Source organism: Pantherophis guttatus, chromosome 6 (genome assembly GCF_059756535.1).
Source record: "Pantherophis guttatus breed Tessera chromosome 6, ASM5975653v1, whole genome shotgun sequence".
Taxonomy (NCBI): Eukaryota; Metazoa; Chordata; class Lepidosauria; order Squamata; family Colubridae; genus Pantherophis; species Pantherophis guttatus.
The window spans coordinates 48,222,031-48,231,702 of NC_142068.1; the positions used below are offsets into that span (position 1 = coordinate 48,222,031).

General features: G+C 35.6%; 1 protein-coding gene and 1 long non-coding RNA gene across 3 annotated transcripts in view; one reads left to right on the forward strand and one right to left on the reverse strand.

Annotated features, from left to right (window-relative positions):
* Nucleotides 1–1,506, reverse strand: part of CALHM3 (calcium homeostasis modulator 3) — a 3,321-nt gene extending 1,815 nt beyond the window's left edge. The window contains exons 1-2 of the mRNA XM_034440006.3: nucleotides 1,220–1,506; nucleotides 240–498 (exon numbers count right to left, since the gene is read on the reverse strand). Of these exons, the coding sequence (XP_034295897.2) occupies nucleotides 240–498; nucleotides 1,220–1,506 (546 nt within the window). The remainder of the gene's footprint in view (nucleotides 1–239; nucleotides 499–1,219) is intronic.
* The window catches only part of LOC117678671 (uncharacterized), a 25,511-nt gene extending 15,839 nt beyond the window's left edge, over nucleotides 1–9,672 (forward strand). For both annotated transcript variants that reach the window (XR_015728641.1, XR_015728640.1), the window contains one exon: nucleotides 7,272–9,672. This is a non-coding gene — a long non-coding RNA (uncharacterized LOC117678671). The remainder of the gene's footprint in view (nucleotides 1–7,271) is intronic.

The following is a 9,672-nucleotide window of genomic DNA, read 5'->3' on the forward strand; positions in this document are numbered from 1 at the left end:
AATCTGGTGCAGTTAATAGAGACAATTGAATTTGACTCTTTTGAAAACTTAATTTTATATATAGTTTTTATTTATAAACTGCAGTAAGTAACTTATTCCAAGGTATTTTATACAGTTTTTTTTTAATCCCCATTTGGCAGGAAGTCTAGGAATGATTTGTGACCCAATGCATTTATTGGGTGCTGGATTGGAAAAGTATTTCTCACAGGACCAAATGCCAATAGATGCCCATTACTTACTTGTGAACAGCATTTGAGATACCTGGACACTGCCTTGCGGGAAGTGTTATTCCTCATCAACTCATGTTTACATGGGATTTTGGCAAGGAAGTGTTGTAAGGCATCATAGGTGGTGATGTTGGCAGCAAAACCTGGAAATTTCTCAGGATCAATGGAATTGCTGAAGGCACAGACAAAACATTTCCCATCAAGGAGGCTAACTAGGATCCAAATGGTGGGTGCTATCATAGCCCGTTGCATAACAGAAGAACACATGTACCTGTGTGTTGGACAGATAGGAACAGATTTATCTGTTATACCATAAACTGAAGAGAACATTTCTTTACAAGATAAGTGATAGACTCAAAGAGGGTTATCATCAAGAAAGGAATGATATGCAAGTTAACATTGAATGTTTTGCCTGCATTAATCTATTTTGCTATGTATATTTCTGTGCAATGCTTCTATAAAGACTTACCACATTATCTTTGTAGAAAGTGGAAACATGTAACAGAAATAAACAAGAAGGTATACAGAGACCAAACAGAAGAAAAAACAAATAGAAATGATAAGTTATAGAATATTTTATTTATTTGGCATAACATATTTTAGAGAAGAAAGAAAGAATTTCCAGAAGAATGATAAAATAATGGTTTACCCAAATATTATTTTACAGATTAAGTATATAAATGTCTTGCTGTATAAACAAATGCCAAAGGAGGAGTTTAGTTATACAAAAAAATAAGGCAAAGTAAAATTCTTAAAATCTTGCAGCCCTGATATAAAACATCCCAGCCAAATATGTTTAATTTTAAAAACATATAAGGAATTTTATTTCCTGGAATATATAATATAATATTTCAGGAACTAAAGTGCCAGGAAAACTATGGCAGAGAAAGAAGATGCTGGAAATTGAATTATCTAAGTACTTTGCATTTTTAAGATAAACACATTATTTAAGTAATTGGATTCTTGCAATAAAAATAACTGGAATCTCCCACCTGATAATGGATGGATTCTTCCTTCTATCTCCAGTTGGTCTCCTCCACTCCTCAAGCATCATAACAAATTGCTTGTTGACAATGAGCCCACAGAGAAAAAGTGCTACTGGTGGGATAAACATTATTCCCAAGCCATATGCCATGTTGTATTTAACAAGGCAAGGGCAATTGAAATCAAAGATGGTGTAAATCTTCACACTTGCCAATGCTAATAGGCAACAGATCCCATTTGTCACTGATTCTGAATTAGACTGGAAGTACTGAAAGACCATCTGGAATCGATCCATGCTGTTCAGGATATTTCCTTGAAAAAGGAAGGGCTGAAATAGTATCAAAGGATTTCAGCACTGGCAAGTTCTGTTTTCCTGACAGTCCTCTTCAGCACTGAGCTCTATAAGCTCTTAAGTTAGTAGGACAATGGTCAAGAAGAACACAGTAGAGTAGTCAGATTTTCACAGATGGCCTTTTTAGTTGTCCTGAAATATCATTTTCATTAATATAACATTTTGTTGTGCCCTTCTTGCCGTTGTATTTAGAAGCTTTCTTAATCAGTCCTCATTAGCAAAGTTCTTTATCTGTGTGTTGTTGGATCCTTAAAAAAGACTTCTCTCCACTATCTCCTTTTAAAGAAAAGGGAGAAAATTACAGAAAATTGTACTGAACCTGCAGTACAATGCAGGATTTGCAGGACCTGTAGCTGGTGCACTGTAAAGAGTGTTTAAATGATCAGAGCTCTTCCTTATTTCCTTTTTCCCCATGGTCCCTGTGCATAATGAGGAAGCAAGATAATCAAATAAGGGAGTTTGTTTACAAAACTCCTCCCTGTTCTTCTCAGAGAAGATGCTGGAGGATTCTGCAGCATTAACACTATGGCTGCATCCTTGGCAAGGGCTCTCATCTCCATTTGCCTCCTGCTCTCACCATTTCACTTTTTAAAACTGAGTAGACAATTTTTCTTGTTTCATTGCAGAAACAAACCTATAAGGCAATGCTATGGATTGGGGGATTGGGGCACATTGGACAGTGTAAGAAAGTGCTTTTCAACTGTATAAAACAGAATACAGGGAAAACAAAATACAAGTTTAAATACAGAAATGGGAATTCTGTGCCCCTTCAATGTTGCTGGACTGTTTTTCCTAACATCTACCATAACCAGTCTATACTAGTTGAGACTGAGGAGAATTACACATCCTAATATCCAGAGGATTATAGGATTCCTACTCCTGATGTAGCTCTAGAAACAGTCTTATATTTCTGTTCCCTCCATTCTCTTTCCAAGACTTAAGAGCACTAGATGGAGGCCCACATATTGTACAAGCCTTGCCCAGTAAACTTCTGAAAAAGTTATTTTCAAAGTTGAATATGCATCTTTTTTGCTTCCTTTTAATAGCTGTCTGGATTTTTGTTTTCTGGATTTTGTTTTCTTTTTCTTTTTATATTTTATATAGTAAAATAAATTTTAGCTAAAGAACCTTTTCCAGAAGATTCTTCAGATCTGTGCTACAAAATATCTTTAGAAAATCAGCTGTTGCCTTTTCTTTGGGAACTATTGCGTGATTATCTGCCTCTCAAATTTCAAACCTGCAATTATGCATATACAAACATATCTATAGAAAATGATTAATGAAGTATCTAACCTTCTGAGTTTCTCTTAAAGATTGGATGTAAACAGAAATAAGGTAAGTTAATATCTGTATTGCCAGCAGGAACAATTATTTATGTTTCTGCACTAATTCTGACCACAAGGAGGCAGTGTCCAACCTGTATTACTAGCCTTTTCAGCAAGGTTCTGTTTTTTAATTTATTGGTTAATTTAGAATTAATCCTATAAATTGTTATAATTGTCATTTCATGAGTTTTAACTTTTCACTTACAGTTCTCAAAATTAATTTTCTGGTAGAGTGAAATCATTGCTTTTTTTCCTCTAATGCACATAGATGCAAATTTGTGTTCTCAAAATGATGCCCCAAACCCTGGTCTTGTGCCTTTTAGATCTATTTGATTTTTATGGATCAAGGGCTCAAGCAATGATCCTTGATGGGAGATTGACTTTTTTTATTAGTATTGACTCTTTTTATTAGTCTCCCAATTTTTATCTGAGAAATATTTTTGTTTTAAGTTCTCCTGATTTTAACCTACGGCAGCTTCCTCGGTCTGTCCCTTTCCAGATTTCAACAGCACAACCTCCACCCGCTATTCTGGCCAGTTCTATCTGACTCTGCACTGAGGCTCATAAATACTTCTTTTCTTTCCAAATCACTGCAGGACAATTTAAAGGTAGTGATTGGTGGATTTCTTGAATTTCCCCTCCCATTGAGCATTACTTTCTGGTGGGAGAAAACATTAGCAATTGCTGTCCTTAGTGTGTGGTGTAATGGACTTGGGCAAGGATGGGTTGATGCTAGAACAGAAGATTTACCACTTTTCAACTTGCTTGTGTCATGCATGAGATCATTAACCTGTCTATTGTGCTATTTCTGAACAGGATTTACTGATCAGAAAAATAAGTAAATGCATGTCCAGAAATAGTCCAAGACACAGGTCAGTATGTTAGAAGTGGAATCCATGGCAAAATGGAAGGAATGTCATATAATGCATTGAAAGAACTCCATCTATCCGGTCCTATTTCATCCCGGACACATCCTTTAGCCCATTGACTGTCAATTGACTATTCTGAGAAATGGTCTTATTGATTTTCCAAAAGACCAGTAGATCCTCTTCAGAAATATTTTAATGTCAAGGTGCACGGGGGAGGATCAAGAATGCTTCCTTCCACTTCACAACCTACAGTTCAGCTATGTCTGTGATTTAACCACAGTCTAAAAAGGGAAACTGATAGATTTCAAGGCAATTTGACAGAATATCCCATAGAGTACAAATAATAGCATTGGTATAGGCAAAACAGTGCCCTCAGAAGTAATAGAACTATGAAAATCCTGCCAGCAGAATCAACAGAAAATTTGTAATGGGCTCATTTAGAAGACAACTACACAATCATATCATTCTTTCTCAGATTATTTCTGCCTTGGTGTCTGAGTCTCTGTGTCTATATTCCTGGCATTCCTCAGTTTTTTAAAATTTATTTTTATTGCTTTTTGCTTAATAACAAAAAGTAGAAATAAATCAAAACAAAAAAGGTAATAGTAATGTGATAATACGTTGTCAAAGAAAAGAAAAAAGAACACATAAAAGTGCTTTAACAAAAAAGTGAAAGAAATGTAACTAAGAAAAAACCCTAATACATCATTAGAACAATAAACAGTTACAATTCTGTATATATATATTTATCAAATGCAAATATGATTCAAGTATATATATATTTATAATACATTTATATAGATACATTTTAATCTACTGTTTTCTGTATAAATGAGACCCATACTTGCTTTTACTTAACCACACAAAATCTGTGTTCATGAACAACCTGATTATAAGTGGCAAGTACAGTCAGTCTTCAGTCAATAAATGGAGCTGTACATTTATCTTCCCAAGGCTGCAATATCAGCTTTTTAGCCAGATAATCCATTTACATTGTTTGATTGTCAGATTCCATGTACAGTACTAGGTATATAGTTCAAAAGAATATTATCCTCTGAAAATGGTAGTAATCCTATTTGTTTAATCCACTGTTTTCTCCTAAAGCTTGGTAAATTTGTATTATAGAAATAGTTGTTTTAAAGAGATAATTTATTATTTGTGTATGTGCGTATAGATTCATGTTTAGGTTGTGCTGTTGTGTGTGTGTAGTCATGAGAGAGCAGACAAGCCAGTTGAAGGAAGCCAAGGCTGAATCATGCAGCTGTGCAAATGGTGCAGTGTCCAGCTATTGAGGAACCTGAGGATTATTTCTTTTATAAAGAATGCTACTTCAGATGTTTTAACCTACTGTTAAATAATCAGATTTTGTAGGTACAATAGTTGCATTTTCACTACTCACAGAAAGCCACAACCTTATTACAAGTCTTGATGTTTTTAAATCTCAATCCTTAATCTTTTCAGAGAGTTCTTGAGATACTGTTGAATTGAGATGGACCATGCTAAAGGGAGAGGAAAAATATTCTAGTTTTTTTCCTGCAGTTATTCTTCTTTTAACCAACTGGCATGAAGCTTTAACACTTTTGCTGGCCATGCAGTTACTAAAGGCTCACTGAGCATTCACTGAAGTGGAAATTTTCAAAGAATGCTATTAGCTTAATAAACGACAGTATAGGAGTGAGGCTGGGGTACAATGACATGTAAATGATAAACTCCAGAAGAAAATTGCTGATCTCCAGCAAAGCTGGCCTGATAATTGTATGAAGGAGAAAGGTGGTCCTTTTTTATTTTTAGTTCAGCAAAGTGTTTTTCATTTCATTGCACTTCTGTAATGAGGAATAAGTGAAGAATAAGCTAACTGAATTTAAGACTTAGAAACAGTTTGATAGCATCTTTTCAGACTAACACATTTTATTTAAAGGCATAAGCACTTGTGAGCTGCATTGTACTTTCTGAGATGCACGGAGTTCCATGATGAAATGAATTTAGCTCATTAAAACTTATCCCTTTTAATAAAATGTATAAGTTTGAAAAGATGATACTAGACTGATTCTGATTTTTCACTACTATTGACTACCATGGCTCTCCTCCTATAATATATTTAAGAACACACCTAATAAAAGGATGTGAAAGTTTTACCAATCTGACCTGATGTTACTTATCTTTGCCTCAATTTCTCTATTAAATTACCTACATATTTAATTAAGATTTTTGTACCTCAGTCTGTATGCCTTCAAGTCAGTATTGATTCTTGGCAATTACCTGGATAAGTCCCTGCAGTTTTCTTGGCAAGGTTTGAGAAATGACTTTCCAATGCCTCCTTCCACAGAATGATTGGCCCAAGGTCATCCAGCTGGCTTTGTGCCTAAACTGGGACTAGAGAACTCGTGTTCTCTTCGTTTTTAAATTGGTGTTTTTACTGTTGCACCAAAGTGGCTCTTGTTAAGTTCTTTACCTTATCTATATACTATATATATGTCCCACCTTCTCATTCTGGAATTTAGGGCAGCATAACTCTGTGAAATAGGTTAGGCTCAGACAGATTGGCTCAAAGTATCCCAATGGTCAAGAATGGAATAGCACTTGATCTCCTTCTAAGTCCAACACTTTAGCCCCTATACCACACTAAACAGCCTTTTTGTACTCTTTTTACTTTCATGCATTATTGCTTTTGGCAGATTTGGAACATGGAAACAAGACTGTCTCACCCAAGTTGGTGGAGAAGTTTGAGGATTTTTTAAATATGCGACAGTGTTCTTTAACTGAAGGTTTTCTTTGGTTTCCTTTTGAAAATCAGCAGGAAACTGCTGATAAATTTCATAGGTACAGTCCCAGAAGGCCTTTGAAACGGCTAAAAAACCCACATTTGAATGCCATACAGAGCCAGCAGTTGTGTACCAAATGCTATATCTTCTGCATGCTGGCAGGAAAGAAGTTTCAGAAATAATTCTGAATATGGAAAAAATGGAGATGGATGGTGTGCTTGCAATATTGGCTTTTCCTTGTATACACAGAAAGCATAATGAAGGAAGATATATAGCTCTAAACAAGCAACAAATATACATATTACATTTTCCAGGTGTAATTGACCTTGCAACTTCCTGAATTTGCAAATTCTAACCGGCAGACCTAGCACATTATCAGGTTGGAGGAAGGGATTACACAGTTCTAGTGACCAATATGCAGTTAAATGACTTTATGTCAATGTTCTTTGTTAGTTTTTTCCCATCTGTGTCTTCTAGATTTTGAGTTTCTCAAACTGAATTTCCCTTTTTATGTTACACAACTCTGCATGATATTTGAAATAGTCCTATACCACATAATTTAAAAGTGGTGTCAGGTTAATACATAAAATAATCTAGTTAAATTCCAATCTCACACAATATATATTTTATTCCTCCTCCAACACTGTAACACTAACTATAATACTTCAGAGACGGATTCTGCTGTGGATTGGAGTGGTTTTGATATAGTCTCAAAAATAACCTCTCAATATTTACTATTTCTTTATGTGCAGATCCTGATGGATATGATGAATGACAGCCTTCCTAACATAAAGATCACAGTCAAATGCTGATTACAAGCACCATGCTGCCAGTGAACATCCCCAGGGACTGCTTTTCATGACTCAATACGATAATGTTGGCAAACTGATAGAAAAATGAAAGTGGCTTTATACTGCTTAGGTGAATCTGCAAGGAATTATATCAAAGGAGAAAACTATAAAGTGATTTGTTTTTGTACAACTGAACCACTACAACTAATACTGATTTTTTTTTTTAAAAAAAGAAGTGTAATATGGAATGGATCCAGGGATTGCAAAAAGAAGAAATGGTGCTTTTGCTTTGGAAACTGCTACATGTGAGCTCCGGGAGAGCCTCATAGATGACAGATCACAACCTTATGTGTGACCTTGTCCAGAATCCTGATAGAGCAGGTATAGTATCTTAAAAACCTCTGCAAGAGCTTGTGTTGAGAAATGATTCAAAGCCTGAGAGAAGCATATTGACAGGTTTCTGTTCTTTTAAGCAAAACGATTTTTCTAAATGGATAAAAGCATTTCCATTTGCAGAAGAGGCTTTGTTCTTGGAGAAGGGGGGGGGGTCCTGCATTCAACCTGATATTGCTTTTAGTGTGTTGAATTTGAGAACTGCAAAAATGCATTTACTTATGAACCTATCTAGTGGAACTGTGTGAGTTAGGTATGATAAATGTGCCAAATCCTACAGTCACCAAGGGAGTTATTTCCCAATCTGTCCCTGACATCAGAAACAATATTAAAAGTTTTTCTCTACTGGAGTTCCTCATTATGTTAAACATATTTTTCCAGATAGTCAAATTTAATAAGCGCATTAGACACATTTCAGTGCCAAGCTACAACTTCTGTTATTTGTCGTAACATTTCATGACTTTGATTTACTGTCACTATCTCTTCTGCAGTGTTTTATTTTCTGATTTTGGTTTTAAGATTTGCTTTTAGGGGAACATTTTGGGTACAAATTAGGAAGATGAACCGGAGGGGGAAAAAGTAGCTGAGATTTAATGTTATTGGGCTTGCATAATTTCTTCAGAGGGCAGGGAATTTCTGGGCCTGACTGAATCAATAAGTAGGGTGACTTTGTTGATATTCATTTCTTTTCCTATAGTCCAGATTGAGTTTCTAGTAAGTTACAATAAGAAATAATTGAGTTGTGATATTTTAAAAAAATTATATTTACTCTTCTTCTCATGTCTGCATCCATACAGTTGTGCCAAATGTTGACTAATATATTTCCTTGAAGTAAACAATCGGGCGGTGCATGCTTTGAAATTTTTAGCAAAAAGGGCATCAGATCCTGCATGATCAGATGGACCTTACCTCTCAGAGTTAGGAAAGCAACCCCACCTTTCCTTTTGGCTTCTGCATGAATGTGAAGGAGAAATGCTGCTATTTTAAGGAATCAATCTCCTAAAGATAATGTGACTTTAAAGCAGCCCCAATTGTTGGGCTGTTTAATGAATAGCTGAGAGGTGGTTATGCTTTTATGTGCTTGGAAACATTTTCCTCAAAATCATTTTTAAAGAGTGCTCAGTCTAGTAAACATAGCCTTAGGCCTAATGTGAAAGCTCTCCACAATCTTCAACTCGGATTTCTAATAAGAGAAATATGCATGAGGATAAAAAGCCTGCTGTGTGAAATTTAACAGAAAACAAGAAAAGAAAAAGAAAATGGGGCTTTTGCCTCAGTTCTTGTTCTCTTGCATTCTACCCTTCATTGAATTTCAACTTATACTATCCTCAGTTTGCATATACAGTATGCTGTCTTAGAATGATAAGTGGTAAACTAGCACAACTGGATGGCATGAGCTGAAGACAATGTGCAAAGATGAGGAAATATTTTACTTTAAAATTAACTAAGAATGCTTTACTGAAAATGGCTGATTTGCCCTTTTGCAAACTAGTGTGCAGATTATACAGTATGTACAGGACCTACTTACTGGTCTATTTTCATGAAAGTGTGTTAAACATCAATATATTGCTTTCAGTGATATCTACCCATCCTGTTAAGATCTGGCAGGAGAGACATGCTCCAGATCCCACCTGCTAAGGAGTCTTGGCTAGTAGCGCCCAGGAACAGAGCCTCATCTGTCATGGTGTCTACTCTCTGAAACATTTTTCCTCTGGAGGTTAGATTGGCCCAATGCCCATGCTTCTTGGCCTTCCCTAAGACTTGGCTCTGTGCTTGAACGTGGGGGCCCAGGTTCATAATGGAGCCCAGCTCTTGCAATATTGAAGGTGATTGATGTTTTGAAATATTTTCCCTACTGTATGTATACTTTTTATCCTTTTTAATATTGTTAGCATCCCAGAGTCATGTACATGAGATGAGCAGCCATATAAATCTACTAAATGAATGAATAAATGAATAACACAATTAA